This window comes from Squalius cephalus, assembly GCF_949319135.1.
Source record: "Squalius cephalus genome assembly, chromosome: 9".
Lineage (NCBI taxonomy): Eukaryota > Metazoa > Chordata > Actinopteri > Cypriniformes > Leuciscidae > Squalius > Squalius cephalus.
In genome coordinates this window covers 29,701,115-29,721,932 of record NC_137130.1, presented here as the reverse complement: position 1 = coordinate 29,721,932, position 20,818 = coordinate 29,701,115, and the positions used below count along the sequence as shown (strand labels likewise).

Genomic DNA, 20,818 nt, shown 5'->3' with positions numbered 1-20,818 from the left:
AGATCATATTGTCAAATCTTTACTCTTTTCCACCTTGTTGGCCATTATGATTAAGATGTACAAATTTTTTTATCATACTAAATGATTAGCTCGCTTCAGAATTAAAATGTCCTGATAATTTGCTCACCCCCACGTCATCCAAGATAATCATGTATATCTTTCTTTCTTCAGTCGAAAAGAAATTAAGGTTTTTGAGGAGAACATTTCAGGATTTTTCTCCATATACTGAACTTCAGCGGGAACCAAGATGTTGATGGTCCAAACTGCAGTTTCAGTGCAGCTTCAAAGGCTCTACACGATCCCAGCTGAGGAATAAGCGTCTTATCTAGCCAAACGATCTGTCATTTTCTAAAAAAAACCCAAAAACATTTATATACTTTTTAACCACAAATGCTCGTCTTGCACTAGCTCTATGATGCTCCATGCATTACGTAAGCATGTTGAAAGGTCACGCATGACGTAGGCGGAAGTACAGACCTAGTGTTTACAAAGTGAACGTGCAAAGACTAAGTCAAACACTTTTCGCGAGTTTTTCGCCCTACCCTACATTTTCCACCTCAACCGGTTACCACCTGACCTTTCCAACGTGATTACGTAATGCGTGAAATCGTGGACATGCAAGACGAGCATAATGCGTGGCACATCGCAGAGCTAGTGCAAGATGAGCATTTGTGGTTAAAAAGTATGTACATTTAAATTTTTTTAGAAAATGACTGATTGTTTGGCTAGATAAGACCCTTATTCCTCAGCTGGGATCGTGTAGGGCCCTTTGAAGCTGCACTGAAACTGCAATTTGGACCTTCAAACCATTGGCCCCCGTTGAAGTCCACTATATGGAGAAAAATCCTGCAATGTTTTCCTCAAAAACCTTAATTTCTTTTCGACTGAGGAAAGAAAGACATGAATATCTTGGATGACGTGGGGGTGAGTAAATTATCAGGAAACTTAAATTCTGAAGTGAACGAATCCTTTAATGCTGTACACGTACATATAATTTAAGTAGTCCTGTCCATCCTTTAATATATCAATTGTATTTAATATAATTTTCTGCAGTTAACATGTTAGTGAATGTGTCAGTACCTTTTTAATGAAAGAAAACAATAGTATTCCCACTGGTACAGTAAATATTAGGTTCTGCCATTTGTGTGGGTGACACCACCCAAACACAAATTTATTCTAAAAATGTGAAACACAATGCAGATCTGCAGTATTTCAATAATAAAACATCTTTTCCCACACATTATGTACATAATTGGCTTTACTAATTTCTAGTCAGCTCTGAGGGTTCTGATATATTAGAAATGATATATCATATATTTTTAGAAATGAGATAGAACCCTTTTTAATTAAGGGGAGTATGCAATACTTTTTTATTTACTTTTTATTTTATTATTAAGACTTGTGCCATAAATTAGATCATAATTTAGTTTTCTCTGACCCTTAGTTTTAAACTGATGTTTTTTTTTTTTTTTGGTTTGTCCTTGACATTATACTAACTATAAGTAACTGTGCTACTACCAATCAACTAGCAGTCATTAGAGTATTAGTAGACTGTCTGCTTAATATCTGATAACACTTTTATTTTGATGCTCCCCAAACAGACATTCAACTGACTATAAGTAACATTGCAAGTACATGTCAACTTATTCTACTAACCATAACCCTAACCTAACCAACCTAACTCCAATGAGAGTTAGTTGACATGTAGTTGCAAAGTTACTTATAGTTAGTAGAATATCTAAAGTGGACTTTTTTTTTTGGTGGCTGCTGTACCTTAGAGGCTGCATTTACATTACATGGTGCAAGTGAACAAGTTCAGATTTTTTTCCTCCCATGTGGCACAGATCAGATATGACCCATGAATGTGTAAACAGAAAAAAGCATATTGATTACGATATTCTCAGATTCTCTATTCTCTTTCCTGACATTAGGAAATGCTTTCTAAAGCTCCTGTGCACATCAGTGCAGTCTTGCAGACAGCTCTATTCAATGAGCTGTGTCAGCACTTACTGATCCCCTTTGCCAAGTTACTTGGATCCATTCAGCATTCTTTTCCAGTCAACTCAGCGTACATTATTCTTTTATTTTCATCACACAGTAATGAACACTGGGAACATGTGGATCTGAGTGGACTTCCTGGTATTCTAATTTGTTTATTTACGTGAATATAAACTGCAGTTCCCACAGGGATTGCGGTCTCCTTTCCGTCTGTTCCCCTGGTTCTGATCAGGTGCTCTTGGCCCTGAATTGTGGATTTCAGATGCTTTGACATCACATACATTTTGAGAGTTTCACCTGAATTAACAAAGACAAGAGCATTTTTTTTATTTAATTCAATTCAGTTATTTTTTCAATTACCATATGTTATATGATTTATTTAAATATTTTTCTTTACTTTCACAATGTAATCTGGAATTGTTTTCATAATGTTGTCTGGTTACATTATAAAATGTCCACACAGTATTTGTCCATCAAAGGATTACATATAAAAAAATCAAATAAAATGCAAACAGTATATGCTAATAACACGTTAAAAGTATTGTGTTTGTTTGAGAAGCTTAATTATACTGCAATAATACATATTTTCGTGTAGGTTTATACAGGTTTTGGTTAACGAGTTGGCCTTTTACCCAATAAACAATTGAAACAAGCTTTGGTATGTGAACAATGGGAAGTCATCAGAAACAGAGATGTCTGTGTATTCGAATAAACATTCCTAAATGTATTGGTTTCTTCCTGGGGAATGCTTGCCATAACACAGATGGAGAGAATCAGTCCCACTTCTCTGCAGGTATTTCCTTATGGAGACCTTGAAGGCAAAGCGTGCATATCAGATTTGAAGGCCTTTGTGTTTACCCTCTGCTTGCACTTTTATAAGCTTGTTTTCTCCATAAATGACATTTGTCAAACGTGATGGGAATTGCAGACGCCACAACTTCAGTGTTGTATTTTTTTCTGAGTCAGCAAGTTAGAAGAACAGTCATGGGGTTTGTTCAAATAAAAAGTTGTTGTGCATCAGCTCTGCAAATGAATGTTACTTGCGCTTCATAAGGGTGGAGTTTGTCATTTATTTGGGCTGCACAGCCAAATACTTTCCAGTACCATTTATTGATGCACTGAGTCCGAAATTCGCGTCCAAAATTTTCGCACGTTAAAAAATAGATACGACCTCATGTTATGTCAATCACGCTTGCACGCTGCCTCCGAAACTTTTGTCCGTCATTAAAAAAATTCGGATCAGGTTCAATTGTCTGCGTTTTTCGCATCCGTAGCAAGCATTTGAATGGTGTTTTGACAATTCAGAGCCACCGAATCATGAATACGAAAAAACACATATGAAAATTTCGGACTCAAGTGTGCAAGGACCTTTAATCTTAAATATTCACTATACAACTAACGGTACTTCCTCTATGTTTTTCATCCCTTCCCAGACCGGTAAATCTGCTTCTGGACAGGACCAGCACTGACATCACTTCCTTTCACACGATGGGTGATTGGCTGGAGAGTGCAAGGACGTTGCCCTGTAAAGATGCGTTCACTGGTGTCAGCTACAGCTCCTGTGATACACTGGCCAAAACCTCAGCAGAGTAAGAGCCTTTCAGGTTTTTGTATTATAAAACTAAAATCTGCCCTGCCAGTCAAAAGTTTGGACTGATTAAGATTTTTGAAAGAAGTCTGAAGTTATGCTCACTAAGGCTGCATTTATTTGATTATAAATAAAGTAAAAACAGTAATAATGTGAAATATTATTACCATTATAAACAACTGCTTTTAATTTGGATATATTTTCAAATTTACATATAAAATGTAATTGTGATGGCAAAGCTCCAGTCTTCAGTGTTACATGATCCTTCAGAAATCATTCTAATATGCTGATTTGGTGCTTAATTATTATTCAGTTATTAATAGTTATTATTATTATCAATGTTGAAACTTACCCCAAACTTTTGAATGGTAGTCTATCAAGGTTTCCACAAAAATATTAAGTGGCAAAAACTTTTCAACATTGACTTTGACAATAATAAGAAATGTTTCTTGTACACTAAATCCGAATATTAGAATAATGTAAATGATCATGTGACACTGGAGGAATGGCAGCTGAAAATTCAGCTTTTCCATCACTGGAATAGATTACGTTTTAAAATATATTTAAATAGAACATTTTTTAATTGTAATAACATTTCACAATATTACTGCTTTTACCTGAGCATAAGAGACTAAAACATTAAAAATCTTACCAATCAGAAACTTTTTATTGGTAGTGATCTGTATTTGCATAAAGAATCATAACAAACATACAAACATTTTGTTTATATTGTGTATATCACCAGTTTTGAAGGAACAGTGCTCTCAAATATAAAAAATGATGTCATTTGCTAATTTTAACTCATATGATTCTCTGTGAAACACAAAAAGGGAAAGTATTTTTTGTTGTTGACAATTTTGATGGGTCTAAAAGCAGTTTGGTTTGAGAGGCTAAATGTAATGGCTGGCCTTTTATAGTCATTCTCCTATTACTGAAGAGTTTTTACGATGCATTCTGTATTTTTGAGTCCAAGGCAACAGACAAGAGATATAATTTAAGATTATTAGTGTAAAATAGCCTAAAACCGTTGTTGAATATGATTCCAAATTTATTTACAGATCAGTTTCCAGTAAATGAAGCCTAGCTTTAATCCTTTAATGGTGGTCATAACATTTGTTATTAATCTCCAATGACAGTGCTTTTGTAATGTTTTCTTCTATTGTATTCAAATATATGCTACAAAAAAAAAACAAAAAAAAAAAAGAAGAAGAAGAAAAGTAAAACACCTTTTGCCAGAAATAAAAGTGCTATCCTCCCATAATCCCCAGCATTGGACAATCTCAGCTGAGTCAAAACTAAGTTCTAATAATAAAGACCCTATTGTGCTCCACGATGTGGATCTGCGTTTATGGGAAATGCTTTGTAGATGTTGAATAGGAACCTTGCCTGGCCTGGTTAGCATCTCCTGAGACCACATTTCAATTCAAATGACGAGGCATTTGACAATGTAAATAATTTGACATTCATAACTTCAAAATGATCAAAGACCCGGTCTCGGAACAGTGGCAGTGCTGCGCTACACGGTGTACCCTCAGGACCAAACATCTAAACACTGAGCAGTCTGTAATTGTTTGCTTGTCTTTATATTTTGTTCAAATGTCAGTATAAATAATCACATGCAAATAGCGGCCCTCATCCATGACCCAGATTGGGTTATTTAACATGCAGTTTGTTTGGCCTTCTGTAGTGAGTGAACAACACCACTCTTTGGTCTGACCACAGAATCGTGCGTGTTTATAATTTTTGTGAATTTTAAAGTAAAATATATTAATTTATACACTCACCTAAAAGATTATTAGGAACACCATACTAATACTGTGTTTGACCCCCTTTCGCCTTCAGAACTGCCTTAATTCTACGTGGCATTGATTCAACAAGGTGCTGAAAGCATTCTTTAGAAATGTTGGCCCATATTGATAGGATAGCATCTTGCAGTTGATGGAGATTTGTGGGATGCACATCCAGGGCACGAAGCTCCCGTTCCACCACCTCCCAAAGATGCTCTATTGGGTTGAGATCTGGTGACTGTGGGGGCCATTTTAGTACAGTGAACTCATTGTCATGTTCAAGAAACCAATTTGAAATGATTCGAGCTTTGTGACATGGTGCATTATCCTGCTGGAAGTAGCCATCAGAGGATGGGTACATGGTGGTCATAAAGGGATGGACATGGTCAGAAACAATGCTCAGGTAGGCCGTGGCATTTAAACGATGCCCAATTGGCACTAAGGGGCCTAAAGTGTGCCAAGAAAACATCCCCCACACCATTACACCACCACCACCAGCCTGCACAGTGGTAACAAGGCATGATGGATCCATGTTCTCATTCTGTTTACGCCAAATTCTGACTCTACCATCTGAATGTCTCAACAGAAATCGAGACTCATCAGACCAGGCAACATTTTTCCAGTCTTCAACTGTCCAATTTTGGTGAGCTCGTGCAAATTGTAGCCTCTTTTTCCTATTTGTAGTGGAGATGAGTGGTACCCGGTGGGGTCTTCTGCTTTTGTAGCCCATCCGCCTCAAGGTTGTGCGTGTTGTGGCTTCACAAATGCTTTGCTGCATACCTCGGTTGTAACGAGTGGTTATTTCAGTCAAAGTTGCTCTTCTATCAGCTTGAATCAGTCGGCCCATTCTCCTCTGACCTCTAGCATCAACAAGGCATTTTCGCCCACAGGACTGCCGCATACTGGATGTTTTTCCCTTTTCACACCATTCTTTGTAAACCCTAGAAATGGTTGTGCGTGAAAATCCCAGTAACTGAGCAGATTGTGAAATACTCAGACCGGCCCGTCTGGCACCAACAACCATGCCACGCTCAAAATTGCTTAAATCACCTTTCTTTCCCATTCTGACATTCAGTTTGGAGTTCAGGAGATTGGCTTGACCAGGACCACACCCCTAAATGCATTGAAGCAACTGCCATGTGATTGGTTGATTAGATAATTGCATTAATGAGAAATTGAACAGGTGTTCCTAATAATCCTTTAGGTGAGTGTATGTCTGAACTGCTGAAAAGACCAGGATCACCATTATATGTTTTGGATTCTGTTTAACCAGAGTCAACTGCACTAACCTTCACCAATCAGCTTCATCAGTGAGACTGTGGAAGATCAATCAGCTGCACTAAGTTTTGCTAATAAACAGCAACCATCACTAACCAGCACAAACCAGTTCAACTCCTAAAACTACACCAGAATAAACCACTGCTAATCAGGCTAAAAGCTGCACCAAATTAGATAACTCTTTTTAGTAGACTGTCTGATTAATATCTGCTAACACTTTATTTCCCTGGTCATTCAATATCATCCACTGAAATTCTACTGACTATAAGTAACTTTGCAAACATATATGTCAACTTATTCTTCAAACCCTATCCCTAATTTAACAGTTTACTAATACACTAATGAGAGTTTGTTGACATATGGTTTCAAATTAATGTGAGTTAGTTTATATGTAGTTGCAAAATTACTTATAGCTAGTAGAATGTCTAAAGTGGACTATCAAAATAAAGTGTAATTAGTATTAGACCGCATGAACCATCCAGCATCAAATCTGCATTCAACAACATAATTCAGAAACAAATTAAAATCACACCAGCATTTACCACCACCCATCAGTACTAACCAGCTAAAAGTCAACATTAACAAGTACAGAAAATGTCAACATAGACCAACTCTACACCAGCATAGGGATGTATAGTCTTTCAGCAGAAGGAATAAGGAGTGCACAAATTTAAGAGTTTTTGACAAATCTGTGGTCATAAAGATCAACATTTTCATCCCCAAAAAAATTGCTTCAAAAATTGTTCAAACTTAAATAAGCCCTAAAAGCATTGCAGTGTAAAGGGTCTATCAGGGACACGAAGAATCACAAGAGAGACATAATTATTGATGATTTATTCACTTATCATGTTACCTTGGTTGTGCGCCTCTGGTTTTTGTTGTTGATGAGGCCATAGTTAGTTTACCAGATGTTTGGCCTCTTATTGCAATTTTATGTTAAATTGAACAGAACGTTATGCTTTTGTAATCTGTCATTGAAAGTTTTACCTTATTTAGCTCAAGTCACATTAGACTAGACAAATATGAATTTATATGGCAGGCAGCATTCAATGGTTATACCTTCTTGTGTTTTTGTTTTTAAAAATGGTAGTTAATGGTAACACTTTTTTCATATTGTAGGCTATAGTAAATGCGTTGTAAATTGTCATTTAAAACAAAGTTCTACTGAAGGAAAAGTGTGCTATTAGTATTTTTTGTAAACTTGCCATATACTTTCAATTACACAAAAAAGTGTAGCCTATACTTGTATTTGGTCTATACTTGTACTTAATCTTTTGATCGAGATATACTTAAGAGAGGTATAATTTAGTATTCTAAATATGCTTTGCTTGTAGTGTTTACTCCTTAGAGTGGTCTATAAAATACTTTTTCCACACACATTGGCTTCTTTTAGGTAATACTCCACCATATTTTACATACAGTACTATCTAATATTCTTGCATGATCAAGTTTATAGTTACATATCAGCTTTGGGTGGTTAGAGTAAATAGTTGCTATTAGGAACATTGATAGTTTTTCTAAGGTGTGCATAAAAACTGGTATTAAACTGGTAGTTTACTAAGAGTACGCTTCAAAGTTCAACAAATAAGTTCACTTGTAGTAGTTCACAGTATAGTTGCATACTCAGCACACATGCACCATTTGAATTAAAACTAAATCGTATGTGCAAGTTACAGTTTCTTTCATGTTTTCTTGCACTTGAACGGATGAATTCACACACAATTATATTAAAATGCCCATATAAGCAAGTATTCCCGTGAAACATAGTCAGTTATGTCACAAGTGAACGTAAACAGTTGAAAAGAAAGCTCGTATGTTGGAAACGTGCAGCTCTTATAGTGAAAAATAAACCTACCGCTGTCTTTGTCCTCAATGTTAATCCACCAACAAAAGACAAAGAAAATCACTCACTGCTCTTGACTGGTTGAGCAGCTCTAAATATTCACTGTGCTATTAAATTAATGATATAATATGATATTATGAACAATAATATGAACAGTGAAAGTAACAGTGGCTCCTACAATACTTATATGGGCATTTTAATATAATTTTGTGTGAATTCATCCGTTCAAGTGCAAGAAAACATGAAAGAAAACGTAACTTGCACATACGATTTAGTTTTAATTCAAATGGCGCATGTGTGCTGAGTATGCAACTATACTGTGAACTACTACATAACAGAAGGAAATATATACTTGCTAAGCCAACTAATTTGATTTATATTCTTTTGATTTCTCTGCCCAATATTTTTGGTGCATCCCTACTTAAAAGTATAATTTAAAAAAAACTAAAAAGTGGAGAAATTTTGTCCCAATAAGTATTGAAATAGTACTGTACACTTACAAATGTACTACAGGTGCATTGATTTTAGTGTATTTACTACATAAACTATACTTGAAAAAATTATACTCTAAGTTTACTTTACTTACAGTATACTTCTTTTTTGTAAGGGATCCTTTAAAACCAGAATGATTTGATCAACCTGGGTATGCATGTTTGATTCCTTCAGCAGGAAAGATGTTTTACAGCTGTTATAATGGTGTAGCAGAAACTCTTTGGTTTCAGCTGGGTTTTTTTTTTTCTTCCTTGATTTTTCATTTGCTCTACAGATGACATGCCTGCCCAAAGAATCACTGAATTAGTTAAAGTTTTGTCTCACAGAAATGTTGCAGGCCTGTCTTGACTGGCATTGAGAGCATGTGTTTGGCTGATGTCAGTGCATTAGCAGTTCAGTGACGATAAACAGCCATGTGTCAGTCTATCTAAAACTTTATTTTGCCCATAGAATCTGTCTGACTGAAGTCAGACCAGCAGCCACGTGCCCTGAGTGGGAGCCGTCCATGGGAATTACAACACTTTAAAGCTTATAGACTGGATGGTGGGTTTCGGTCATAGCTTTTCTATTGCTGGCTGCTCCCTCAAGCTTTTGTTTGCACTAATGTTCACTTCGGGACTAAATCGCTGCTGCACTTTGTAGAAGTGTATCTAACAGAACTCATACCTGAGGTGTGCATAGCCTAACGTAGGTCGTGACATAAACTTGCTTGCACTAATATGCTGCAATGATGTTTACTGCACAGCTTTTGCATCCCCTGATCTGACAATACTAAGAATTTAATGTTTGTTCGGTAACACTTTCTATGAAGTCCATGCTTATAATGAATTATAGCCTCATTTATACTTATTTATAAGTATTACTATTCTATAAATATGTTTTTAAAGATTCATTAAGACATATACTGCTTTATAAGAACAGTTATAGTTACATTTATATAATTTGTATAATTACTTATAAGTCATGCATTTGCATTTTCAATGTTGCATGCTCATAATTCATTATACACTGATTTATAAATGATCAAATATAAAATAGTTCCAGAGACACTTGTTTGCTGTACCAATTAGTTATCAATTATGCATTTAATGGCTAATGTTTGCATTAGAGGTCATGAATGATCATTTGGTTCGTTTAAATCTCCTCAGCATGGTATTGGTTATAGCAGTTTGGAATATTGTTGAAAAATATTGTTGCAGTATTTTGCTAGTATGTAACATTAAAAAAGATTTAAAAATAAATAAATTTGTATTAATGATTTCTGTTTTTTTCTCCATTATTTTATTACATGAATTATTGTTCATTAGTTACATTTACAAGTAAACAACTTAAAATGTATAATGAGCACATCTTCATGATTTCTTAACATTTGCTTTAGATAAATTGCATTCTGTTTTCACTTTACTTAAAGCCATCAATGAGGCATTTATAGAGGTTAGTAACGGTATTATCAATAAGTATTTATAAGAACACAACATGGCAATAATAACAATATATTCACTTATTTGACAGGAATAAATCTGAATTACTAAAAAGTCATAGTAACTATAATATAACATTATAGCAATGCAGGGTGCATCTTTATAAATACATTCATGGAACAATACGACTGACTAATTAATTCTTATAAATCAGTGTATAATGGATTATGAACATGAGCATTGAAAAAGCAAATGCATGACTTACAAGTAATAATAAAAATTTATATAAATGTAACTATAACTGTTCTTATAATGCAGTCTTGATGAGTCTTTATAAATATATTTATAAAATAGTAATACTTACTTATAAATACGTATAAATGGAGCTATAATTCATTATAAGCATTGGTCTTCATAGAAAGTGTTACTGTTTGTTCTTTTGCAAAAGCTCCTGTACTTGAGCTCATGAAAGTGATTGATTTGTCACATTTTTGCAGTGCAATCTGATCTAATGGGAAAACGTGACTTGACATAGGTTTTTGTAAAACCTGAAATACGCACTACAAATAGCTGCAGTTTCAAGGTGAAATGTCCATTGAGTGGAATTATATTTTATGTAGGTGTTATTGTTAACGTTAACAAGCATTTCACCAAATATGTTCTAGTGACTTTAATCCTACAGGAATAAATGTTTTAATTAAATGTAATTATATACCCAAAATTCAACCTGAGAATAGACCACTGCATTTTCTAATACATTTAAACTAGTAATAACGCACACAGGACATTCTGTCCATTTTTGTCCATTTCCTGAGAATCAAACCCATGAACTCGGCGAAAAAAAAAAAAGGAAAACCGGTGCGTGCTAAGTCACATCCTACGTCATGACGCAGAGCCAATTAAGATTGGACTACTGTTACACGCGCTTCAGACACTCACACGCTGAGGGCATTCCCCAAAGTGTAGCAACGCGAGTTCCCTCGAAAGGGAACCGATTTTTTAAGTTTGCAAGACATCAGGCCATCCTTGTTGAGTCCTGAACTACTCTACCATTCAAAGAAATGAATACTTTTATTTTTAGCAATGGTAAATTAAATTGAAAGTGACTGTAAAATACATTTATAATGTTACAAAAATGTCTATTTCAAATAAATGCGGTTCTTTTGAACTTTATTCACCAAAGAATTAACTACAATAATATTTGTATTCAATATTACTGTTTTTACTGTATATTGATCAAATACTGTAAATGCAGTCTTGGTGAGCATAAGAGACATCTTTCAAAAATGATAAAATATTTTACCGACCCCAAACTTTCGAACAGTTATTGTTTTTGAATGGCAAGGTAGGCTTGTAATATATACTGTATGTTACAAAAGCCATATAATATTTGTAGAACAGAGCAAAAATGTAATTCATTATTCCCGTATAACCTTATAACCTGTGTTATGGTACCTCAGTGAGAGTAAACCGTTATTTTATTGCCACTTCTGGACATTTCACCTGTGAACAACCACAATTTACATTGTTTAAAACCTCATTTAGATTCACGTTTTCCCTACGAGACCAGGTAGGATATTTGTGCAAGGGATGAACTCATCCATATGGTAAGTCTGGAGAGTCTATTCACGATTGTAAATAATGCAAGCTTCTGTCAGCTGTTGCATGGATCTCATTAAATGAGAAATGTCGTTCTTTTTCCCTCTGGGGTAACCCTGACAGTGCTGTTCCTTTCAAATTACAGTAGAAATAACCAACTCAGAAAATGTAGCAGCTTCTCCAATTTCTCATCACTGGAAGCTGTAAATCAGCCCTTTCTTAAGTTATAACACAAAGTCTGTCACGAATCCAGAGAGCAGCTCCTCGACTTATTTTGTGCATATGGCAGCATGGTGTCCGCCTGGAATACTTTGTCCTGCATGGCTGACACATGCAGTCTGAGGCAGAGCGACGCTGCGGGCTTGTCCTTAATGTCAACATATGTCAAACCGTGAGAGCTATATTACCCACACTCACTGTCTCTCTCTCCGCTTTGACACACAGGGACTTCAAGAAAGTCGGTGTGACGATCGTTGGACCTCAGAAGAAGATCGTGAGCAGCCTAACAACACTTGAAACACACTCAAAGAACGGTCCAGTTCCTGTGTAAAATTAAAAACGAGTGACGGAAAAGAAAGATACTTATATGAGATTGATGCTGCTTTGGCTTTAACAGACCGGAAATAGACATTTGAATGAAAAGAGGAAGTGGAACTACAATTCTTGAATACATGTGCAAAGCAGAACAACCTTCCTGGAGAATGATCACGTCTTCCCGGGCACGAGGTGCAGAGACGAGGAGCGAATCTCCCAGCGATTAACATGTTGTGTTATCGGCGAGACGGGATGAGCGCGGGCCTCGTGTTTAGGAGTCTATGGTCATGCAACATGGCTCTTATAGACAAAAGACTCCTAGAGGATGCAAGCCGGTCTGCTCTGAATGGATTTAGTGAAAAGCTCTTCACATGTGGCAGGGGAGCATTAAAAAGCCTTCAGGAAAAAACTTTGCAAAAGCATCCATCTTCCTTTTGGAAGGTACTGTAGCACTTCAGAGAGGCAATAGTTTTGGGTGGTTTTGGACCACTTGTGAAAAAAGCCCCCTTTAATTCTTCTGAAGAAAAGCAGGAGAAATACAGCTGGTTACTGTTAGAGCAATCTGGTAATGCTTGTTAGGATCTGACACATTTGGCTATATATTTGATAATAAACCATTTATCTGCAAGTGCAGAGAGCCATTCTCGAGAATCAGGGATGGAGTAGAGTAGAGGCGTTGGGTAAACTTGCCATTTAAAAGGTTTATTTGTTAATGTAGCCCATGACATATGTTTGTTTGTACCATTGTGTTCAGATGATACATGAATTAATTATCAAATAAAATGAAAACTGTTTACTAGAATCAGTAACAGTCAGTAAATCATAATGTACCCAAGCATTTTTATGGTTGCATCACATGAGAAAACCAGACGCAATACCAGCAGTGTGTTGATCTCAGAAGTCTCAGATATGATGTATATGAGGGACATGGGCTATATGTTCGAAATAAAATACTAGCTTACATACTGCCTGTTTAATTGGTGAAACAAAAGGGTTTTGCAAGAAGATTAAAGTAATATTGTGACATAACCTCATCAATCTGCTCGCTTAATTCAACAACAACCAGTTATCATTTAGAGAATTTGTAATCCAAATATGTGTCAAATTTGATTTGAAATCACGCTGACTTGATATCAGTATGACTCCACCTCAGAAACTACTACTCTTTGGTTGTGGCCACAAATCACTCAGATTTTTCAGTTTCAGCCCCTTCATTCCAATCACTGGACTACATTCTGGCAACACCAACTTTTTACAATCCAATCAGCTTCCAATTGAGTAAACAAAGTCCCAGTCCTCATTTTTTTTTTCTTGTTGAATATCCTGGAAGTCCAATTATGGAAGTAGAATGAGTTGTGAATTGTGCTTCACATTGAGTTTAACATTTGGCAGCCAATCAAATAATGAGTCAAGAAAGAAATTAAATGTCACATGTCATTTTGTTTTTTCAAACCACTTAAAGGGATAGTTCATTCAAAAATAATATTCTGTCATCATTTATTCAACCTCATGTTGTTCCAAACCTGTATGACTGTATGATTCTTCTGTGGTACATAAAATAAGATATATTGAGAATATTTAAGTCAATGAGCACCAAAAAATTCAATTTTTTTGGAACTACTCCTTTAAACGCAAACTCCACCCCACAGCCTCTTTCACTGGTCAGCTCTATCAGTCACCTGTCATGACCAATGAAATCTGAGGGGCGGAGTTTGAACTGGTTTGGGGAAAAGAATAGAACAAATATCACAGCTACTTCCAGCAATGTGTCACACTGGAAATGGAAGATTAAATCAAGCGTGTTGCATTGGATATAGCATTGTGTGCAGTGTACTCTGTTACAATACATTAGTATATCATCTGGATATTCCATGCATAGTCAAGTCAAGTCATCTTCATTTATATAGCGCTTTTAACAATGTAGATTGTCTCAAAGCAGCTTTACAGAGATAAGCGTATAATTTAAGGTAACAGAGATTGTTTCGGCTTTACAGCAGAGTTAAGTTATTTCCATCTAAAGTTAGTTTTAATTGATTTGCTTCCGTCGCAATGATCATTTGTTATTAAATTAGGGGCCGCTAAGACGACACCATTCCCTCTACACAGACTTTAAACGCGAACCTGTGAGAAACGCTGATGGCGTTCACATGCGCATTTATACGGGTTCTATAGTTATGTGCGTTTGAATATACGCAGGTTTGGAATTCCCTACAAGCCAAGCCTAAACAAAATACTTGTCTTTCCTTATAAATTTTGATAAGGAATTTTATTTTATTTGTTGCTTTGGGGTAGGACCGCGAGACGAATTTTCCCGACAACGCCTTATCTGTAGAGTGGTAGTGGGATCCTCCATAGGGAGAGACTAGTTGGCACTTCAGCACTGCGTTGTCATCGGTCCAGGCGAAGGTCCTTCGTCAGATCTGGATACGGCCTGGATCCAGCAGGCTGCAGGAAAACCTCGGGATAAACACAGACACTAAAATTAGCGTAGATGCCATTCTTCTCATGATGTAACGAGTACATCAGGATTTTTGGGAAGTGTTCCCGGTTCCGGCTGACCTACTATATGCAGCCTAACATTAAATTATAGAAGTCTATAATGTATTATGTGAAAGCTAGGTCAAAGAGATGTGTCTTTAATCTGGCTTTGAACTGACAGAGTGTGTCTGCTTCCCGGACAATGGTAGGAAGACTGTTCCAGAGTTTTGGTGCTAAATAGGAAAAGGATCTACCGCCAGCAGTCGATTTTGATATTCTAGGTATTATCAACTGGCCAGAATTTTGAGATCGCAATAGACGTGACGGACTATAATGCGTTAAGAGCTCGCTCAAGTACTGCGGAGCTAAACCATACAGAACATATGGCTTCTGTGCACACTACGCACACTGTATACTTTGAGAATAGTAAGAGTAGTATGGCAGTGTACTATTCCGAACATAGCCATGCTCTGTAGTAGTGAAGTTCAGTTTGAGTTCAGGGGCCTCATTTAAAAAAATGTTGCGTAGAAACTGTCCTACATTTAAACTTATGATCATTTCTCAAATTGCTATTGCTATTCTGAAAGGACAGCGGCTATCTGATGATGAACACTCAGGATTCACAACTCTCATCTTCAAAATAGGTTCCTGATCATTTATTAATTTGAGACTGGATATTGCCATTAGGCTTAATACACTTCTAAGTGGCTCAACATTTGCAAATCATCACCTGAATATTTTCTTAAGACATCCTCATCGTAAAATCTGTGGTGCACATGACAGTCTGACCATGTACTGCACTACCTTATGAAGGAACAATCCATTTTTCCTCTACACCCCTTTGATTCTGCCTGTAAATGTTGCTTTACCCCTGCTGTTAGCATGTGAACCAGACCTGTGATGATAGCAATGGTGACTCTAGAGGTACTATCATTTACCTGGCCATCCCTGTACAAATGTCTGTATGTATGTATAAAAGAATGAACAAGATATCTGTACAACCTTTACGGAATTCCATTGTATTATATTTTGTTATTTTGTATTGTATTTGTTTTTACATAAAAACAATTATAATGACTTATTATTTATTTCTTAACAACAATCCACCATACACAGTGCTGATGTTCTTATTTCAGTAAGCATTCAGTAAGTAATGACATATTTATGTTGCAACCTTATCAGTGTACCTTATGTTTTATTTGTTGAAGATGTTTTGAAGAGCAATACTGTTTTGCGTCCTGTTCCCCTTCTTTAGATTGATGTGTGTGTGTGTGTGTATGTGTGTGAGTGTGTAGATGGCCTTGTCTACTAATGTAAAATGATTTGTAGTGGAAACATTTATATTTTTATAATAAACATTCTCAAGATATTTTCTAAAGAATGAATGCTAAGCAAAAAAAAAAAAGTGTCTCACTTTGGTGCTTGTTTTGTACACACACACACACACACACACACACACACACACACACACACACACACACACACACACAGGTTTGTTTTGCTATACTTGTGAGGACATTCCATAGGCGTAATGGTTTTTATACTGGGCAAACTGTATTTTCTATCCCCCTACACTAACCCTACCCCTAAACCTACCCATCACAGGAAACTTTATGCATTTTTACATTTTTGATAAAACACTATTTAGTATGTTTTTTAAGACAGTTGAAATATGAGGACGTAGGTAATGTTCATTGAAAGATATGGCAGCATGAAAATGAAGCACAGAAAATGTTCAATTTAAAATAATTTTGATTTTTTTTTTTAAATGTAAATGTCTGTTAAGACAAAAATGTCAAGAGGTGTAGTTAAAGTCTCTTATGCTCGCCAAGACTACATTTATTTGATCAAAAATACACACACAAAAAATATTAATATGAAATATTATTACAACTTAAAATAACTGTTTTCTATTTGAATATATTTTAAAATGTCCTTTATTCCTGTGATGGTAAATCTGAATTTTCAGCAGCTATTGCTCCAGTCTTCAGTGTCACATGATCCTTCGAAAATCTCAATATATGATGATTTGCTCCTCAGTTGTTATCAATTATTAGTACTCAGTTATTAATAATAGTTCTTATTATTATCAATGTTGAAATGTCTAAAAAACATGATTTATTTTCAGGATAGCTTCATGAATAGAAAGTTAAAAAAAACAGCATTTATTTAAAATAGAAATCTTTTGTGACATTATAAATGTCTTTACTGTCACTTTTGATTAATTTAATGTATCCTTGCTTGCTGAATAAAAGTATTAATTTCTGTCTTTAAAAAATCGTACCTCAAACTTTTGAATGGCCATGGTTTCGACAAAAAAGTTAAGCAGCACAACTTTTTCAACATTGATAATAATAAGAAATGTGTCCTGAGCAGCAAATCATCATATTAGAATGATTTCTGAAGAATCATGTGACACTGAAGACTGTAGTAATGATGCTGAAAATATTGTTCCCTTTCGTTCAGTCACTCCGAGTTACGTCAGTGACTGACGAATGGGGGTTTCGCTTAGAAGCCTATCACCTTCAAGTTCTTACAAAACGAGCCAATGGCAAAACAATGCCATGGGTTTGCAGAATTTGCATAGCGCAACTCCGCCCCACTGCGTGGGTATAAAAGGAGCAGCGTGGCAATCTCGCATTACGTTTTTGCTTCGGAGCCGAGCATTTCTTCACTTCTCTCCACTGAAAGCTGTCTACGAGTTCTAGATACGAGACGAGTGACTCTTCAGCTGTGTTGGTGTGACGGCGTGTTCCAGCAAGATCTCATTCCTGCTGCTGGTCTGTGCAGTGATCTGCCAACAGTGTGTGTTTTCTCCCTGGGCGCTTCAGCACTGCTGTTGAGTTTTATCCTCTCTAAAAGAGCTGCACACGGCACGTCTTTTTAAAGATGTTTTGCCCGTGTATTTCTGGGTGCGGTAGACAAATTAATTCTGATGATGGGCACGAATGCTGCCTGGCGTGTTTTGGCTTAAATCACGCTCAGGCAGCATTCGTGGATGCATCATGTTCTCATTGCGGGAACATGAACATTGCAATGTTGCAATCGAGACTCAATGACCTCCTTAGAGGTAGAGACCCCTCTGCCACACCCCAATCTATTCTTTCCACGAGAGGGGATACCTGAGAATGCTCCTCAGGCCACACCCCACTCTTCTACATTGCAGCCAGTGAGGTTTCCGGATGAGGTCGCTGGCCAGTCTTGTGGCGGGCCCAGCGTTTCATTCGGCGCCCCGGCAGATGACGTCTTGTCTATCGCCGCATGAGTCATCGGGAGATGAAGACACGGCTGAGCTGACTCCTTCAGGGGTGCCAACATTGCCCCGAGTCTGATCCAGAACTGACTGCCATGCTTTCCCGGGCAGCCGTGAACATCGGGCTTGTGTGGAACCCTCCGCCATGTCCCGAGCGCTCAAGGCTTTCCTTTCTTCCCGGAAGTGCATGAAGAGGTCATGAGATCGTGGAAGTCTCCTTTGGCTTTTCGCAACTGCTCAGCGGCCTCTTCCGCCTTCTCTTCCCTCGATGAGGCCGTGGCTGAAGGGTACACTGGGGCCCCCCTGATGGAGCGTTTTGTGGCGATGCAACTGTGTCCCCAGAGCGCCTCCACCTGGCGTGGCGACCCTAAGCACCCCTCCAAAGCCTGTAGGTTTCTGTCTACTCTGGTGGCGAAGACCTATATAGCTGCAGGGCAGGCTGCCTCCTCACTGCATGCTATGGCCATCCTCCAGGTCTACCAGGCCAGGGTGCTCAGAGACATGCACGAGGGTAGGGCTGATCCAGGGCTCATGGAAGAGCTGTGTGCCGCCACCGACCTCGCTCTATGAGCAATGAAGGTGACCGCACACTCCCTGGGTCAGGTGATATCCACATGCGTAGTCCAGGAAAGACACCTCTGGCTTAACCTGGCTGATATGCGAGAGGCTGAGCGAACCCCGTTCCTCAACTCCCTCATATCCCAGGCTGGCCTCTTCGGCAGCGTGGTCAAGGACTTTGCCCAACAGTTCTCGGCCGCCCAGGAGCAGATTGAGGCTATTAAACATATTCTGCCCCGGCGGCCAGCTGCTGCCTCCACCCACCCGCCGGCTCAGACGCCTCTGTCCGCTCGCCACCGAGGGTGCCCTCCTGCGGCTCCTCCGGAGGAGGAAGGCGCCCCAGCCCGTACCAGCTCCGCAGCCTGCCAAACGGCAGGCAAAGCGGCGCTCTTGATACGGGCAGCTCAGAGATGGGTTGCAGTTCTTCACAGGAGGTGGTTGCGGGCCACTCCTTTCCCTGGTGGAGGGCCGGGGGAGAATCTTTTGTTCTCCCTTAAAGAAAGAACTGACATTCCCATCTCTGAGCCCCCAGAGGCCGCGGATGGCAGTGTGCGAAGCTCCGCTTCGCCACTTTCATCCACGTCTCGTCTCGTCCTTCCCTGTCAATTGCCTCGAGTTGCTGGCAGTACATTTGGCTCTGCAACATTTTCGAACGTTGCTCAAGGACCAACACGTACTAGTCCGTTCAGACAGCACGGCGACAGTAGCGTACATCAACCGACAAGGTGGTCTGTTCTCCCGCCGTATGTCACAACTCGCCCACCATCTACTCTTATGGAGTCAGAAGCATCTGAGGTCATTTACATTCCAGGAGAGCTGAATGGAGACTCCATCCCCAAACGGTTCAGCTGATTTGGGAACAGTTCAGCGATGCACAGGTAGATCTGTTTTCCTCCCTAGACACTTCCCACTGCCGCTGGTTTTATTCCCTGACCGAGGGGACCCTCGGCTCGGATGCTAGCGCACAGCTGGCTGCGGGGCCTCCGCAAGTATACGTTTCCCCCAGTGAGCCTTCTTGCACAGGTAAAAAATTGCGCTGTAAAATAACAGTAATCTACTGGCAGCTGTGGTTGCCAGCAATGTACTATTAATTTACAGCCCTTTACAGTTAATGTACAGCTCTCCTTTTTTACAGTATGTTACTGTAAAAATACCATGGAAGGTAACTCATATCATTTGGGAAACCGATTGCTTCAAACAGTTTGAGTTCAAAAACTAGTATTTATAATGATAGTACTGTGAACTTATTTCATTTGAGTCCACTGAAAATGAATATCTCTTAATATAAAATTGTAAACACCTAGGGCCCTATTTTAACGATCTGAAACGCAAGTGTCAAGCGCAAAGCGCAAGTAACTTTGTGGGTGGGTCTTGGGCGCTGTTGCTATTTTCCCGGCGGAATAAATTACTCTTGCGCCCGGCGCAAATCTAAAAGGGGTTGGTCTGAAGTAGCTTCATTATTCATAGGTGTGGTTTGGGCGTAATGTGAAATAAACTAATCAGAGCTTCATCTCACATTCCCTTTAAGAGCAGGCGCGCTTGTTCTAAAGCGGATTCCTATTATAATGGCGGATTTGCCAGGCGCACGCGAGGAGCGGTTCACAGCCGAGGAGACCGACGTTCTCGTCAGGGACGTTGGGGATGGAGAAACACACCCAAATTAACTTCGGTTAAACAGGCGTATGATAATTTGGGTAAATGTGTAAGCTAGATGTATGCTTTTATAATAAACTATCTATCTATCTATCTATCTATCTATCTATCTATCTATCTATCTATCTATCTATCGTAATAATGTATGATTTGCAAAAATGATAACTGCTGCGTCTGTGTGTAGATGAGAGAATCAAAGTGTATGCGCGTTGTGCACACGCTACATTGATTAAGGCCAAGCATGCGCCCTTAAAATAGCATATGAATAACATGCGCAACGCGCCACTGACTTTAAACTGTTTTTTTTTTCGGTCAGTGGCGGAATTGTTTTCTAAA

General features: G+C 38.2%; 1 protein-coding gene across 1 annotated transcript in view; it reads left to right on the top strand.

Moving 5' to 3' along the window:
• The window catches only part of epha3 (eph receptor A3), a 130,472-nt gene extending 114,061 nt beyond the window's left edge, over positions 1-16,411 (top strand). The window contains exons 16-18 of the mRNA XM_079881675.1: positions 3,432-3,587; positions 12,451-14,423; positions 15,397-16,411. Coding sequence (XP_079737801.1) covers positions 3,432-3,587; positions 12,451-12,556 — 262 coding nt within the window. The 3' untranslated portion in view covers positions 12,557-14,423; positions 15,397-16,411. The remainder of the gene's footprint in view (positions 1-3,431; positions 3,588-12,450; positions 14,424-15,396) is intronic.
• The last annotated feature ends 4,407 nt before the right edge of the window (positions 16,412-20,818 follow it).